Source organism: Scleropages formosus, chromosome 14 (genome assembly GCF_900964775.1).
Source record: "Scleropages formosus chromosome 14, fSclFor1.1, whole genome shotgun sequence".
Classification (NCBI taxonomy): domain Eukaryota; kingdom Metazoa; phylum Chordata; class Actinopteri; order Osteoglossiformes; family Osteoglossidae; genus Scleropages; species Scleropages formosus.
Window position 1 is genome coordinate 5,862,766 of NC_041819.1, and position 18,438 is coordinate 5,881,203.

The 18,438-nt window shown below is 42.4% G+C and overlaps 1 protein-coding gene across 3 annotated transcripts in view; it reads right to left on the minus strand.

The window, feature by feature from the left end:
• The window catches only part of LOC108920598 (neuronal membrane glycoprotein M6-b), a 41,056-nt gene that overhangs the window by 2,065 nt on the left and 20,553 nt on the right, over window positions 1–18,438 (minus strand). Inside the window, exons 1-7 of one of the 3 annotated variants that reach the window (XM_018729478.2) lie at window positions 14,392–14,754; window positions 4,529–4,715; window positions 3,925–4,081; window positions 3,271–3,439; window positions 2,738–2,811; window positions 2,466–2,531; window positions 455–1,561 (exon numbers count right to left, since the gene is read on the minus strand). In XM_018729478.2, the coding sequence (XP_018584994.1) occupies window positions 1,481–1,561; window positions 2,466–2,531; window positions 2,738–2,811; window positions 3,271–3,439; window positions 3,925–4,081; window positions 4,529–4,715; window positions 14,392–14,452 (795 nt within the window). In that variant the 5' untranslated portion in view covers window positions 14,453–14,754 and the 3' untranslated portion in view covers window positions 455–1,480. Of the gene's footprint in view, window positions 1–454; window positions 1,562–2,465; window positions 2,532–2,737; window positions 2,812–3,270; window positions 3,440–3,924; window positions 4,082–4,528; window positions 4,716–14,391; window positions 14,764–18,438 lie in introns of those variants that run through there. The other 2 variants (XM_018729476.2, XM_018729477.2) reach the window with 2 other exon arrangements.

Here is an 18,438-nt window from a genome sequence, read left to right on the forward strand (position 1 = left end):
GGCAGGGTGGATGGCCAGTGAGCATGTCAGGATGCCAAGCAAGCTACATGAGGTCTACGTCACACACAACAGAAGTTATGCTGTCAATAATTATTACTGTTCACTGTGACCATCTCTACTATGACAGTGAGGGAAGGTGGGGTGAAGGATGTGGGCAAAGAGTACAGAAACGGGGTTGTACAGGCTACTGCAGCACATGCACTTTGGGTTTTTAGTAATATATGTTACAGTTGTTAGTAAACAACACAGAAAGAGAGTGACACCAGGTAGGTGGTGTAGTTTTGAAAAAATAGCTTGCGTTGCTGACTCATGATAAAATTTAAACACTTTTGATAATAAAAAGACCATGGCTGACTTTTGTAAACAAAGCATGTTTATTTAAAATAGAAAGGGAAAATTACTACAATCTTTCAAATCATGAGAACAAAAAATTAAATACTTAAGAAATGTGAAATATAAGTAGCCATAAAAAGACTAAAAAAATATAAGCATGCAGGCTCAGTGTTAAAAAGAAATTGAGACACTTAAAACATTTTAATTTTGTTTGAATAAAGGAAAATGAAAGAAATGACAAAACCAAAGAATGAAACAAAATGTTTTTCTGTCAGTCAAAGCTATAAAGGCAAAATCAGGTCTGAAAAATTACACTGCTGTCCAAAAATAAGAAAAAAATGTTGAAAAAATAAAATGATTTTTAACATGGAGATGTGGACATTTCGGAAGCCTGTGTCTGATGTGGGCTATGTGCTTTATGGATATCTGTTGCCAGTCTGTACATTTGTTTCTAGTTCTGCAGATAGTGCTGCATACTTAATTGTACAGAGGATGAAGATCTGCCAAAGGGTACGCAGTCTTAGAGTTTTGTTTTGTGAAGGTTTTTCTCTATATTGTGAGAAGTCTAGCAGTGATGTTAAACATATGCCAGGTCACAGCTCACAGCTCACAAATCTTCTCCACTGTACGTACAAGGATAAGGCCATGTGGTTAAGGCTTGCACGTTCATACCTCTACCACGAAATACACGACAAATAGTTCTCAGAGTTTCAGAAGCTCGGACGTGAACAGCAGATATGAAGTATTTTCAGTCGAGTTCTTGAAATGTCTATGAGCTGTGCTTTAAGAACCAAATATTGACAAAGGATGTTTTCACGACAGTCTGTGCCATGTATGTAAGGCGCCAAAAGGCCAAATCACAGCATTATTGCTTACATGATAAGGTGAAATTAAGGCATCACTGTTACCTTAAACCAGCACTGACTAAAGCCATGGCCAAGTGCTGCAATGTTGCAGAGATTACCTGATTAAACAGTCCTGGCCCTGGATACAAAATGTAAAGGGTATATATAAACCGCTATTTACACATTACGTCAAAAGACACTGAATTTTTGCTTCTACTCTGAAGTTTTTAGTCCATTTTGTCAGTGGGTGCTCTCTCTATTCGGTGCAGTCTCTCAGCCTGCACAAGCTCTCGGGATGCCGGTTAGAATTTAGTGCAGCAGTCCTCTCGACTTTTAAACTTCAAAACGGCATAGTTATAAGTGGTGGCCATCATGTAGATGAGCTGGTGGAAAAAAGCAAAGTGAAAGGGAGTGAGTCCTCACTCTGGTCACCCACGGGTAACAGCGGAAGTGCTAGGAGCTATCTCCTACTGGACTGACTTTGTAGTGTGCAGAACGGCACATTCACCCATTTCAGCAGAGCCCTACAAGTGTTCCTTAATAAAGATGGCAATTATGAGCTTAGAGCAAATTCTACATTAAGTAAATTATGTCAGACTACATGCCTGTCTCACTAATCCCGTACCATTTTAAGATTCATTATGAATACCAGACACTTTACAGGGATCTACCGTTCCAATACAAAGATTTACTCGTATACTGCACATTTGTGGGTGCCACGTGAGAGTATTGTTAAGCGTGTTATTGTAATTCTGTTGCTTAAAATGTAAAACACCACAGATGAATTATAATCAAACAGCAGGGGATCATGAGTGCTTTTGTGTCACTTAAAGGATTAGGGTGTAACTTTGTACCGCTAATTTAGCTCAGAAATTACAGATTACCTCTGTGGCTATAATCTGACATTGTGGTCTACCAAGAAAATGAGCTAATGATGGGATTACAGCAATGCATTCAGCGCCTTCCTTACCAATAAAGCTACTCTAATCCACCTACCGCAGCTTTAGAAAAACAAATATTTCACATGGATACACCCCTAGTTTAAGTGCACCACAAATTAAGACAGAGGCTAAAGAGGCTACTGAGTTGTTCTCAGGAAAAAAAAAAACATACATACATGGGAAAAAACAATATAAAATGGGGAATATTGGTGTATTCCTTGCAGTGCAGGGATAATGATTTGGGGAAGGAAGGGAAAATGCACTTGGCGCCTAAAGGGCACCATGCTGTGGAAACAGCCCATGAGGACTGGGCAAACACGAGAAAAAATGGTTCCTCTGATCTTACCAGAGCAATAACAGTGGCACCAGCCCCAGCACAGGCCACAATGTACAGGTGGTAGGAAAGGTAGAACTGAAAAAGATACAGAATCATTTCAGTCAGACTAGCACTTGTGAACTGGAAGCTTTACCTCAACATTTACCAACAACGACAACGACTCTGGAAAGTGTGCAGCAGGATATGTACAAAATAAATTACTAATAAACTACAGTATTATTGTTGTTGTTGTTGGTTTACATGGTTCTGTTGAGACACTGCAAGGATGTAGCTTTATTTACCTCACTGGTATTGCAGATATCATCTAGTGTTGACCCACAAGCCTTTCCAGGTGTAGCGTGCCAAGGTATAATACCTGCATGACCAAGGGTGCAAGGTTACTTATGCTCTCAGCTGTGTTCATGACAAATTCAATGCACATTACCTAAGCAGTGTTCATTTAAAAAACGACTTGTATGTGAATAGTTAAAATTAAATCCTCAGCAACTCAAGGCAGTCAATGAATATTAATAGAAATGATTACTCTGCAGGAATTCCCACAGCAAATCCATAATGAAGGATTTTATAATACAGTATCAAAGTTGTAATAACATTGTATCTTTAAATTCATTTGATCGTATAGAAAATCTAAAGTTTTGCATTGAATGTTAACAGGATAGCGAGGAGAAGGAATATGACTTAGTATCATCTCTACTTAACATTGACTCAGTAACTTGTACAAAGTCTGATACTACAGTAAGGATAATGACAGGTAGTATCTGAGGAAACATTACAAAATCAATACTAGAAATGAACGCCAGGGACATGTGCTCACCGTACTGACGAACATCGACGCAGATGGAGTCCACGGAGGTAACGTTGGCCACCGGAGACCTCATGGCAGCGCAGGTCGACCACATGTTGTAGAACAGGAAGACGGGCACAGCGGAGAAACCAAACACGCCTAGCCAGGCCACTCCCAGGATGTATGTCAGGAACACAAACTGGTTACATGGACACAGGTTTTGTGTTCGTAATCATAATTACTATTGTTGCACATCATCAGTTAAAACAGGTCAACTTGTACTCTCTGCAAAATCTTCCCAAATCAAAGCATAAAGGAGAAGAAAGGTAATATAGGAAAATTGACCTTTTCCTGGTACTTTTATTTATTTATTTATTTAGCAGATGCTTTTCTCCAAAGCGACTTCTAATGAACATTATTAGCCCACACACTTTAGTCACCAGGTGACTTACACTGCTAGATACACTGCTTTGAATGGGTCACTCATATAGATGTGACCCATTGTAAATAGTGTATCTAGCAGTGTAAGTCACCGTGGCAAATAAGGTGTGTAACAGTCTAACACTCTCTCTGTCACTCACAAACACTGTGGGTGAACCTGAACAGCATGCCTTTGGTATGAAATGATATCACTAAGTTAGATTCCGGTTTGCGCTACTGAAGCCAACGGTTGGCCACGCCTACCATGCCGCTAATGCAACGTCCACACACTGTCGTCTTGAACTCGCTGTGGAGCTCTTTGACCGCACTGGTTGTGTAGAACCCCTCAGCCAGGAGAATGATGCCATAGAGGAAGAAGAAGGAGGCGATGCCATAGATAACATACTGCATCAGTTGGACCCTGTTAAGGTAGAAACTCAATTACTGTAACTTTCACGTCATAAGCTTCCTTACAAGGCAGCATGCATGCATGTAGCAAAGATACTTAAACATGTCACATCATGGTTTGAATGACAGCTGATAAAAACAGACTGATCATCCTTACAATTTTAATAATGCTGCAAATGGCACAATGGGAATCAACAACACATGGGAGTAAAAACAAAACAGTGTTTACTGCACCATATTAATTTAATTAGCCTATGGATTAATTCTGCCAGACTAACCAGAATTATCCTAATTATACATGTATTTCAGTGCTACAGTAAATAGCTGAATTTGCTCACATCGCAAGGTCTTGTGCTATATGAAATATGGAAGGAAGAATGGAAAAAACTTGACTTTTGTTCCCTTAATGCTTGATTGAAACCAGGGGTGGTGTTAAGGGGTTAAGGGCTGCATCACTTACACATCAGTCAGCATGGCATGGTCAGTAGCGATCTTGGAAAAGTGATTCTCCAGGATGGTGACTGTGCCTGTGAGGGCCACATGGCCACAGCCACAGAAGAGGGCAACACCCGAGAAGCACAGAATGGTGGCCACCAGGGAAGCATAGGGAACTCCACCCAAGCACTTGATGCAGCACTCAAAGCAACCTGTGTAAACACAGCGGGAAGGTGAAGGGGATTAGAGAACTGGTTTAGTCATCTATACCCACAGTACTGAGCCTGTGGCCACTGCAAGAGCTGAACGTGATCTATTACTTCTATTACTAACTTGCTGTATGAAAACATTCTATACTTTCTATTTTTAATATCAATGCAGCATTTCCCTCATTGAATGGACATTGAGGAAGCCCAAGCTTAAATGGAGATGAGCGCCACTGATTAAGTTCCTTATGGAAAGTTATGATAACTGATGGCATATATATATATATATATATGTGTGTGTGTGTGTGTGTGTGTGTGTATAATTAAATAATCTGGGTTGAACAAACACTACTGTCTAAACCTGAATAAAGAACTCCCAAAAAGTTCAGTATTCATAATTATTGTAAATTATGCTAATTTTTAAGGACTTGAAAAAGAGTTAAGAAAAAATGTGAACTGTTCTACAGATGTTCAGTAAAATATTTATGAAAGAAAATGTGGTCTTGCTTAAAATACAAAGTGGACACAAGCAACAAACAGGGAGATTGCCAGAGACCGTAACCCTAAAAACGGAAAAATACTCAGGTTGTCATGCCGACATTTTCTTCGGAATCTCTCGAGTCATTGTCTTCCCTGGGATCAGTGGCTCACGTTACATTGTCGTGCAGAATCCAGCCCTCACCCCTCAGCACAATCCTACCCCGGTCAGCCATTCGTCACAGTAGTTAACGAGCACTAATGGGAAGTGGACATGTTACAGCTGAGACTGCCAAACAAACCATCCAGGAAATCGATAGCAATTCATTGCAACAATAGCAGATGCCCCATTTGGGACCACCGCATCTCCACTGCTGCGCACATGATGTAACACAGCGATCAGAGTTCTGATCATTCTTTATGGTCATTTTTATCTGAACTGGATCTTGAATTAATGACACTGCATTGATATTTTCACTGAAGAGTTTGCACAATATATATAATATTCCTTGGGTTTATTATGAGGGGGAAATGCTAATATGAGGTCTTTTGAGGCTTGGGCTCTAAAAGAAAATACATGAACCATAAGAGAACGGAACAAAAACTATTTACAGGTGGCTTATAGTCTGGGGTTTTCCTGTTTATTTCCAGTTGTGGAAATCCTCTGGTAATCCACACAAAACGTTGGTGGAATTCACCCCTGAAACGAGTCATGGACATGATGGAAATGAAGGCTTTTTGATCTCCTTCAGAGTCCATGGTGCGACAAAACAAAAGTAGTCCTTGAGGTGGAATTTATGTAAATGAAACCCAAGTGTTAGGATCCTCTGTGCTGACAACAGACTGTGAGATAGCAGTTTGATTTGTACAAGCCACCAGTTTCAGAATGAGGAGGCTCAGTACAACTGAGATGCATCAGCTTGACATAAAACAATACGGGGGAGAAAGCGCTTATCTAAATGAAATCCTATATACTGCAAAGCCCGAGAACATTCTTTCGCTGTGTTCTTTCTCTTCCCGGACAAAGGAAATTAAAATAGATATATTAGTTCTAGCACGAACCTTTCAATAGTCAGAAAGTTCACTCCACCCCTTTGTGAAGCGCGCAGTGCCGAAAAACATTTTTTGTCCCCAGGCCGTTGAATAGCTGTCACCATGGCAGCGTGTTACCCACGGCCCAGTGAGCACGCCTGCGGCTGGCTTCGTTTCCCCAGCCTACATTTGCCATGCGTGTGAGGTGAGGAGGAGAAGCTTGGAGCAAATGCTTCTGCAACACAATGCTTAAAGACTCAACGGGAAGCTTAACGGTACTAATTGTACTGTTGTCTACCATGCTGCTCAGGTATTGGTTAAACTCATGGAAAAACGAAAGGTCACAGCTAATCTTAAACAAATGGCGACAGCGTTTTTAACAAATTTTAACAGATTTATTAAGCATATTATGAAATGACTTATGTGCACCTATGTGTTCAGTGTCACATTGCACAACCTTATGTGTCAGTTGTCCTATAACATAGCACTGGGTCACCACTCGCAAAGACGTGTCATCATGTTTGCCATGAACAACGTTCAGCTTGCTCCCTATCGGTATTCAATCTGATTATGAATAATAGCTCAAGAATAGCCCTATACTAGCCAGCAGTAAATCAAAACGGCTCACTCTCGACAAAGAAAACCATTTTATTGCAGCAGTGCTGTCAAGAAAGAAAACCAGCGACCTAAATGTCCATTTCTTTTTGTTGACACATATTAATTACATCACACCTGGGACATCACCATGAATGTCTTCCAATTAAACTGTGTTACTTCTTTATTTATGTGTTCATTATCCAAAATTTTTGCATGCCAGTAGAGTAAGTTAATAATTACAACAGGTTCTATCTTTTTTATGTTCTGCTGCAATCATTCATTTTCTGTATTTGTTTTTTTATGGTAACTGTTAAAGCAATTCATTTCATCAGGCAACAAATTTAAAAAAGCTTTTTCAATTTACGTTGCTAAACATTTTTAAGCATTACTTCAAAATATCAAGGCATAATTTTGATAATGCTGGATATTTAATTACGACATATCAGAAAATGAGTTATGATACTAAGTAAAAAATACAAACTGGTTGCATGAAAGTGCTTTGAAATCCTTGGTATTCCTATTGTAAATCTCAGTATAAAACGACTAGTCGAATCTGGTTTTCAGTAACTTCCACTGGCTGTTGTTTCTGTACAGTCACAACTGCAGTACAAACGAAATCAAACCTGATTCTATACAACTAAAATAGGGCCGTTACCCCAAATCAATTCCCCCACTTCAATGAAGGTCCTTCAGCTGGTCCATTGAGCATCACACAAAACATTTACCCATCACTGTTAAAAGTTTCCAAGTGGATCGATGCTTTCACACAGCTGATGACTTTTCAGTTTGTTGATGCATACAGTAGCCCAAATCCATGCAAAATCTGGGTCAAACTCCAGCATTTTAATACCTCCTGCCACAGCCTTGTGTTACGAGACTGTATTGCAAGTCATATCAAACCTTCAACATGCGTTGAAGACATTTTTTAATGTTTACTTAATGTTGGCACTAGTGTTGACTTCTTCAACAACGAGGCTTAAGCCATCTGAAACGTTTCTGGCAAAGTCCTATTTGACCCCAGCCTGCTCTGATTCATATATACAGCCCACCAATATACAGTAATATTGAACATCTACGCTTGGCCATGATGAGCCCCATTTTTAAAAGAGTTGCCATTAGCTGAGTGTGTCTTCTCAGCTAAAGAGGACCTGCTGGAGCCTGCGTGCAAGGTACTGCTGTGCTCCATGTAAAGTACACCGATGTGGGCGTTAGCCTTTCCACATTCATGGCACTCAGCCTGCGAGCAAGAGGCTGGCTGAAGAAATTCATCATCCCGACGGACCAACCGGAGAGAGATGAGCTGCGCTTGTGAAGTGTGCCGCATTTCTTAGTGCTGAATTATATAACCATGCAACTAATCCTCAGCAGAGCTTTGATTCTCATTACACAGCCTCCCCCCGCCCTTCTGAAATGCAAAAATTAATTTTGGTGCAACAGAGGTATGTCATACAGTACTGGGTACTGGGACATCTGAGGTTCCCCAGCTTGACAACGTTTTGGTCTAATCCCAGAGATGTCCTCGGACACTACTCTATCGCATCGAAAAAAACTGCTTAATGTAATCAGCATCAGGACTCACTAAGAATGAGGTAATAATTACCTGTGCATTCAGTAAAAGTCATATCACTCAGATATCACATTTCAATGTGACAGGCATTTATTTATTTATTTATTTTAAGTAAAGGAAAAGTATTAAGATACCTGAGCCTACAGTCCCTAGCTGAATGTTTATGCCAAAAGGAATTAAGCTGCACACACTACAGGTGCATTATTGTTCCAGTATAATACTCAAGTCCATTACATAGGTGTATGTGGGGTATCTGTCTGTCCCTCTCTAGCTATTCCTCACCTTTCACTTTTTTGCAAAAGTATGTTATCATCAACAGGGTATGCCTTTCAATATCCATCCATCCACCCATCCTTTTATACACACATTTCACATTTTCAGAACCGCTTGTCCCATAGGGGGTCACGGGGAACCGGAGCCTAACCCGGCAACACAGGGCGCAAGGCTGGAGGGGGAGGGGACACACCCAGGACGGGACGCCAGTCCGTCGCAAGGCACCCCAAGCGGGACTCGAACCCCAGACCCACCGGAGAGTAGGACTGCAGTCCAACCCACTGCGCCACTGCGCCACCGCGCCACCGCACCCCCTCCTTTTATACATTAAATCAAAAAGTGCTAAAGAGATGCACCCTAACAGTAGAGGCATGCAGAAAAAAGCACAGATTGGGTGTTTGTGGGCAGTGGAGTTGGTCCAGGGACTGGGTGGGTGGCATCATGCAGGCTTCAGATGGAACCAATGCACGCTGAGCCAGCCTGCTGCTTGGTTATATTTAAACACGGCTTGGGGAAAACACATGTCTCAGTGACAATAGCTGCGTGGAGCATTGTGGGAGCTCCATGGGGAATATTCAACATGGATCGCACCTAGGTGCCAACCTGGCCTGAGGCTGCAGGACCTCATACTTCCTCTGCCGTACAGGACTACCTACTCATCTGCTCTGAGCAGTGCACACGCAAATGAACACGTATTGTGCCACATATAACAAGCTGTGGCACGGGGTAATCACAGCGACCCGCTCTTGATGACACTCACATGCTCTCAGGCCACGAGAGATCTCCTAGCTTAGCCCCCTGTTTTGTTTAAACAAGCTGAGAGTTGTACTGTAGTGCCACATTTGTTTTCCTCCCTCCCCCTTTAACAACGGACAAAGGGAAGCAAAGAATGGCAAAAAGAAAAAGAGATAGAGGGATAGGCAGGCAGAGGAATGAGGGGGCAGGAAATAAGAAAAGCTGTGGTCAGCTGCTGTGGCACAGTGATGGCCCCTGAGCCTCTCAGAGATGAAAGATGTTGTGTAATGGGCAAAAACAGGAGAGACGGACACACGAGAGAGGAGAGGAAGTCGGCATGCCGCCGGCAGAGCCGCCGCACAAAGATCCACTGTGGAGAATCTGCTCGCTCATGGGGCCCTGGGTATCTGTGGGAAGTGCCATTCAGAGCAGTGTTGGGCCAGGCCTGGGTTTCCGGCACCCCTTGACGAGGGCCCAGCCGCAGGGGCCTTGCGCTGCCTGCCAGCCGGCGATGACATGCTCACAGCGAGCCTCCATGAGGATGGGTGGAAGTGTTCACACTCCAGTGGCTCTCTGCTGATTTACAGATTAATCAGGCCTTCCACTTCCATCCAGCAGACCATTCACAGCACAAAGGAAACACTAATCACTAACAATGAAAATCCCATGGATCATAAAACACACTAACAAAGACAGTGAAGGAATGGCATGCAGGAAATTAATAGAAAAGGATGTTTTCCCTTTCTCCTGTTGTAACAAAATTAATTGCTTTGGGCATTCATGAAGACTGCCATTATTATTATTATTATTGGTTGTAACAGTGGAAGTAGCAGTAGTATTATTTCCTGATTTTATTATTAGTAGGACAACTGACAGCATAACAGAGTTAATACTGGTTACAGTTGCTGCCTTTGAATCCCAGGGTTGCAGGTTTAAATTTCTCCTACTGCTGTAGTACCCCTGGGCAAGGTACTTCCTTAAACTGCTCCAGTAAAATTACCGAGCTGCACAAATGAGTAAATAATTGTAAGTAGCTTAACCTTGTACGTTGCTTTGGAGAAAAGTGTCAGTTAAATGAACAAATGTAAAATAAATTCACTTTTATTCATTCATGTATTCATTTACATTCATTCATTTATCATATACTTTTCTCCAAAGCGACAGGGATCTCATAGGAAATATAATGTGTGCACTGCATTAGCAGAAAGAGAGACATAGATGCAGATGAGTGATTCTTAAGTGATTATTTTCTACAGAACAGTCATTTTTCCAAGACATGCTCTTGCTGTGTCAATGGTTGCTGCTATAATGTTTCTGAGTTACAGTTACAGTATGTCCCTGCATTGCTTTACGTGCGGAACTATAATGTTGAATTATGAAGGCAGTGTTTTCCATTAGGTTCCACTTCAGGTTTATCAGAACACACCTCCTCTGGCCCTATCGACATTTGCTGTGATATAATCTTTGTGATGAGGAGTTATGAAGCAGAGAGGATGGCATGGGAGAGGACGTTATGCAACAGTATGACTTCTCCACAGGCGAGAGAGGTAGCCAGCGGGAGACGCGCAAGATGGGTCATGCGCTCGGTCCCTAAGGAAAGAGCCAGCCAAGTCTGTCTCTAATATTCTCATAATAGCATCTTAAATATTTAAGACAATTTGCAAAGGGTTTTTCATCTCAAAAGGATAACTTGCGAGATTAGAATCGGGCCAGCGTTGCCATGTCCACCGTCCCTCACAGAAAATGCTAAAATATAATGATTTTCTTCTAAAATCAGTGCTATAGATTATGGATTACCGAAACAGATCAGCACACAAAATTCTCACGGCACAGTTTTGGCAAAATATAAATGGATTTTTCAGACACATAACTATCTAACAATAACACGTTTTCTGGAACAAGTGTCCAAATATGACTTACAGTTACATTTACGTTTACATTTATTTAGCAGATGCTTTCCTCCAAAGCAACTTCCAATGGATACTATGTAGTGTTATCAGCCCACACACCTTTATTCACCAAGGTGACTTGTTATTATACAAATCGTATGAAAAATCATAGAAAAATGATACATAAATAACTTTTGAGAAACACTGCTAATCTATAGCAACAACTCGCCTTTAACACTTCCTTTACACACCAGGCAAAAAAAAAAAAAAAACTGCCTGTGCTCCTTGTCATGATGCCTACTTTGAATTGAAGGAAGTGTTTGTGTTTATGCTTAATAATTTCTAATAACGATTTCTTTATTGATGGAAAAGCATTTATGCAGCTCCTAATGTAATGTATACTGGTTCATGTGGTGGAATGCAACAAATTGACTATACTCTAGAATCAAGTGTCTGCATCCAAATCTCTCCCTCTGTCGATGTGTTGCACTTTCTGTATTGTACTCTGAGATGTGCGTTGCTTTGGAGAAAAGTGTCTGCTAAATGAATAAATGTAAATGCAAATGCACGAGATTTCCATTTCAGACCTGTCTTATGAGATTATGCATCAAGACAGCTGATGTGCTTCCATCTCAATTTTGCCGGATACTCCAAACCCCTCTGCACTGCGTAGAGACCACCTCCTACTGATAACACCTCCAGAAAATTCAGTATAATGCGATCCATATCTAGGACTGCTTCATCAACTCCTCTCTCACCAAGACCCCACCCATTACTCCTCTCGCTCCTTTAACTCACATTCTCAGATAACAGACAGATATCGAGAGCACCAAGTCTGCCGGTTGTCTCCTCTCTTCAGCATTAACGGATAAATGGTGAACTGTATACCAGGTGACAAATGAGATCATAGACTCACATCAGAACTACCGAATTCAGGTGTGGCTCTACCTTTGAGATTCACAGGTACACAGTGAATGCTGAGTAGTGCACAAGGGGTTTATCACAACTGAGTGCTACTTCAGCCTTTGGATTACTGTCCTTTACCAGCCAGGTAAAGTAGTGATCCGATGATGACTGACTGTTACAGCACACTTTCCACTGCACACCCTCAGTGGTGTTTTACTATGTTCAGAAGAAAACATTATTGACTGCACTTAATACTGACACACAGAATGTCTACAACCACTTGCCCCAAGCCAGGGGGTGGGGTCACAGCAAGCTGAATCCTAACCCAGCAAGGCAGGATGCAACTCTGGAGGGGGAGGGAACACACCCAGGACAGGATGCCAATCCATCACAAGGCACCCCAAGTGGGACTCAAACCCCGGACCCACCACATGGCAGTCCCCAGCCAAACCTGCTGCACCACCATGCCTCCCCGTTTAATACCAGCTCTCATATAAACATCTATATAGTACAAGTGACAGTTTGAGTACACTTGCTGAAACTAGTTTTTGTTTCTTCAACAAGGCATTCCATTAACAAGTTGGAAAAGGAATTGAGGCGCCATGTCTTCACAGCTCTTCTGCAGCAGTTCCCAGAGATCTAGGTCACTTGTGTGCTGCTTTGCATTCACTCTTCTGCCCACTTCATCCCATACAAGTGTTATCCAGGTGTATTCACACTTTTCACTGACACTTTGCAAATGCCCGACCCCACTCCCTCTACCTGGGAAGGGCACGCGACATTTCCCCTCGCGCCGGGGAGGGATCCTTCCCTTAACTCTTATTAAGATGGACCCCTTTTCCCGTGCCTGGAAGCTGTCAGCTTTGTGCAGCACAGCACGCACCCATAAAGGATCAGCAGTCTATGCTCTGTCCTCATTATAATGTGTTTTCTTATTTCCCAACGCCAAATGTTTCATGTGCTTTCACTGTAACAGCATTTTAAATTTCTGTAATTTTTACATATGACCATAAATCTGATATTAAGGACCAAACTATAAATGAACTTTGCGTTAACAGGAGCCCCATTAACACAGGGTACCAGGTGTAATGTGCAGCAACTAGGGGAACAACACCAGTGGAACCAAGGGCTTGTCCTTTTCAGCACTAATCAGGGCACTTAGAGTCTTCCTGGAACTTAACAGAGAAAAGATTTCAAAGAGTCAGTGGCATCAAACACAGATGGAGGGTTTGCTGGTTCGCACCCTGATTCCAGCTGTGCCCAGAAGCAGAGTGGAGCTCACGTTTGGAGTAACACAAACAGATCAGTACAACATACAACCTGAATTAATATGTCAGTGATGGGTGTTTAACTCTGTGCAAAAAAAAAAAAAAATAAAAAACAAAAACTGTCATAACATGGAACACAAAATATACCTTTTTCTTGAGGCTCCAGGACTACTGGGTGGATGGAGGTGAATGAAGTAAAGGGAAAAGATAATCAGTTAAATCTATTTCAAGATTCAGAAGCCCTGATCTGCATGTGTGTTTGTGTACTAACCAGAATCGTCGGATCACGGGGAGTCACGACGGACAGATTAATCACAAGCTCGGCATATCGGGGACACGGACACTCTCGTCTTTGTGTTGATCTCCTCTCCTCCTACCGAGCTCTAGATCAACACCAAGAGCCTCAACAATCAGCCCCAGCCATCAGCTCTTCTCACTGACCTGGGCTTCTTGTACCACAATCCACTAACGGCATAGTCCGGAACAGCTTGCAGAGCGACTGCACTGACACCAACGGCGTCCACATAAAACAAATCTCCCCAGAAGACCCAGATTTACACAGCAACCATAGCGATAACACCCATGAAAGGAAACAAACAGAAGAGACCAACACCAATTTCGTTAAATAACTGAGCCTCAGAAAAATGAATGGAAAATGCAATAAACTAGAGCTTTTTAAATATGTCATTTAAAATTACAGTTGTTCTACACAGCAGAATTAAAACAAGGAACTGAAAACTAAACATAATTCAGCAAATGAAGATACAATTTGACATATATGCGAACTGAGAGTAAGAGCTTTACGAAATTCCCCCGTGAAGGCGGATCTACCAGGGTTTCGGTGATGTGCACTTCGAGCGCTTGCAAGTAGGTTAAGCCCCTCTGTTTACAAAGCGGCCGCCAGCCCTGGATTCCCCTTTGTTTGTGCTCACTGGTACCTTTTCTGTCTTGGCTCTGCTCCTGGTTGTCCTCTGATGCAGTTTCCATGGCTGGCTTCATCCCATCCACCAAAATGCTCCTTCTCTTATGAAAATACCTCTCTTTCTCACGCACGCTTGCTTTCGCTCCTCTCTCTCGCCCTCAGCCTCACTCCCCCTCTTGTTCTCTCTCTATCTCTCGCTCACACACACACACACACACGCACGCGCGCGCGCCCGCACGCACGCACACGAACATACAGAGCCTCCTGACTGTGAGAAGCAGCCCCTCCGTATAACGTGGTCCTTCACTATGATGCAAAGGTCTTGTCAGGCAGGATTTTGTTCAGCTTAGCGGCTCATAAACAGCTTCAGAAGGAAGTGCAGTGCCGCACATCGCTCAGTAACCCGCTCCCACTTCGGTGTGTCTTTTTGTCCTGTTTTGAGGACCTGTACAGACACAGTGGGAAGAGTGTCAATTCCCCCACTCACCCGGAAAGGCACCCCTCATCATCTAAGACACCTTTTATTTTTTTCCCCCTGCCTCAGTCTCCCAGTGAATGACAATTGTGGGTTGCTGCTGAGAATGGGTTTATTACATCACACGGGGGTTTGTGTATGAGAGAGAAAAATACGCCCACCCCTGGGTAACGCAGTGTTTGCATAAAGGGCTCACTACACCATGTGTATTGAGGGAGAACGCATGTCAACACACAATCCTTGGCCCTCTTTCCCAGCAGATCCCAACGGTTGACAGTACGGTGGAGGGGGGTGCTCTGATTGGCACCATATGTCGCCCTCTGCTGCAGCATACATTAACCGTCTTCAGCCACCGTCTGCCCTCCATCTGCTGACTTCCCTCCTCAGGAAGAAAGGGGTAAGACGAGGTGGGAAGATCTGTGAACTGGCCACTGGGGACAGCGAATGGAGGAAAGGAAAGAGACAGGGACTGAGACGCAGGGAGCAGGACGATGTGGGAGAAATGCAGACATCGAGCAGAGGGGGAGGTCCGTGCGCCGCTATTGTCACGGGTCACCTCAAGGGAGACCTTCCCCACATGCTAATGTGCTAATGGGGGTGTGGAGTTCCCGTGGGGGCAACACTGCTGTGGGGGTTTCTCACAGACACCGAGGGCTTGAGGGATGGGAGCGAAGTCTGAAATGAGAGCAATGGAAAGGGAAACATTCCACTGCATGTAATTAAAAAAAGCAGAAAAAGTCATGAGTAGAAAAAAAAAAAAATAGCTGCTTCTCCAAAGCGACTTAATGTAAAGCTACTTAGAATGATTCACCCATTTATACAGGTGGGTTTTTTTATGGGAGAAATTCAGGGAAAGTATTAGCAGTTTAAGGAAAATAAGAATACCAATAAACTAAGCATATTATATTCACATATAATGTGTTAACATTACAGAAAATTCATTTCCATTGGCTGGTAAAAAATATATTACTGGCTAAAGTAAGTTAAACAAATAATGTGAGAAATTACCCATACTTCGATGTGAAAATCAATGCCACAGCGGGATACTTCTGCAGGCCAAAATGTCAAGCGTTTGGCTGCAACCAGATCAATGCTAACAGCTTTGCTGCATTCAAACATTTCTTCTTTTAATTTCAGTTTTTTTAAAGTAAACCCATATTGCAGTTATCTGTGATGCTAATCAGAGATTGCATGTGAAATGCAAGGTGATTGTGATGAATGAAACCGATCACGTGACATTATGGTAATTCAGATCATTTATTCTACTAGAGTTAAAATTTAAAAGTAATGCAATGACTACTGAGGTTACTAGTTAATGTGGAACTTCAAATTAATACAGTGCATACAGCAGACCTAAAAATGACAAATAAATAGATACCTGAAACATTATTACAAGAAATTATTTAATTTATGCATTTTCCCAAAGTGACTTTTAATGGACTTAGTTTTTCTGAGGGGGGGAGAATGGAGTGTAAACTAAGTCACTTGGCTTAATATACCCATTAATAAAACCATGCGTTCATTCTGGAGTAACTTACAATTAACATTTTGCTCAAGGGTACTACAACAGGAGTGCAGATTCCAAAGCAGGTATGTCAAGTGGAAAGCAAGAGCTAAAACCACTACACCATGCAATGGCCTGTTGTCAGAAGTAGTCTCAGCACCGTAATGTCTGGGAAAACAGTGAATTTTCGAAGGAATACATTAAAGACTCCATCCGGCAATATCTCCATGTGATTCTCCTTTTTGTCTATCAAGATATCCGTGCACTTAGATGAAGGCCTATGCTTACAGTAGCCTATAGATTTGATTTTTTGCTCCCGGATTTATAAGAATTTTGCCAAAAGAGAATTCCATTGGGGGAACTGTATCAAAGCCTTGTAAATGAAGGATTTGTCCTCTAGGAGGGGAATTTGAGACCCGTTTACCAGTTTATTTATTTATTTATTTATTGCCAGCTGTTTTACAGATTACTGATCAAAGATGCATGGGTTGATCATTGAGCACTGCTGGGCTGGACACAGAAAGGGAATGCCCCCAGTGCACGCCAAACATTACACATCCACCCCTCGTCATGGTAACAAGTAGTGCTGTGGTTAACAACAAATACTTGTAACCTTAAAACTGTCAAATAAAATCCAAAGTGGGACCCTGCTACTGAATACTAAAGACAAGGATTTAAACTGAATTGGTGCTAAAAACGTCCGCTGTATAAACCAGTAATTGTACATCGCTAGGGATAAAAGTGTCAGTGAAGTAGCTAAAAAATTGCAAATGCTGCCTTTGTATGCATGATGAACATTTTTGGATTTTCATACAGTCCCAGCAGTTGTGCTTTCACCCACTGTACAGAAAAACTTGTCAGTCTTCAATTAGGTACAAGAAGAGGGGCAGGATTCAAATGATTTTGATTCTCTGTTTTGCCCTTTACATTCATCCTGACCCTTCAGCCTGTCAGCACAGCACAGCCCCTGGCATGTTCATGTAGTCATACACTTCATACTACTTTCCAGTCAATCTCTGCAAATCCAGGATTAAATCAACGCTGCAGTGCTGTGCCTGTGCCAGCCAAACTGGAAATAATTAAATTACCTTCTACTCAGATGTGACCAAGACTTGCTGGGAAGTGACAGATAGGAAGGGGTGATGTTAAATACAGCAAGACTCCCACAAAGATGCTAGCAGCATTACAGTACCTTACCTAACCGTACACATCTCATTGTTTTTCCAGTCTCTTCTCATCCTTCATTCTGAGTGAAGATCCACTTAATGTTGTCTACATGTATATTTTCCTTCAAACGTCAAATGGGTTCTGTAAATGCACACAAATTTTCCATGGACACTACATAATTTTCAAATCACATGTAACCAGGAGACACAGATGAGAGTAAAGTTCAGCAGTTGAGTCCATGAGAACTCCTTCCACTCTGCCAGTGGGTGGGAACCAGGGTTTTCACGGGTGAGAGCGCTTTCAGAGGCCATTCAGGCTGCCTCTTGGGGTATAATGAGTGACCCACCAGGCCACTCTACATTCTATCGGCTCCAACTCCATTCATATGTAGCCTGTGATGGGTGGAAGGATGGGGTGGAGCATTTGCAAGGACTTGTGATTCCATCCCATGAGCTGGGACCTCTGCTGTCTGTGCTGCTCTTACTCTCCTCGCCATCCAGCACATTAAAACATGAGCCGAATGCAAGAGAAAGTCTGCCGGCCAACTGTCAGTCACGGTGCAAGTCGCTGTCACTCATTCTGCAAGGAGGCTAACCCTATTCCACTTTTCATGCTGCATGTAAATTCAACCCGGTTGCTTAAGTTAAAATGACAGCATGGGTTAGAAGGAAAGAAATGCTCTCAAAGATGGATGCCCTAACTGGAGTAAAGACTCTTCTGCATGATTTTGAAGAACAGAATTCTGTCTCCGCCACACTCCCAGATTCCCTCTGACCCTTCTGTTCTCAGTGGACAGACAACATTATTGCATAGTATTCTATAAGGCAGGTACTGAAATCCTGAGCAGCTCCAGTCTTCAATCTCTGCCGAAACCCCTCAGCTGTTCACCAAGCCCTCTGTCAGTGGTCTGTGCAGCC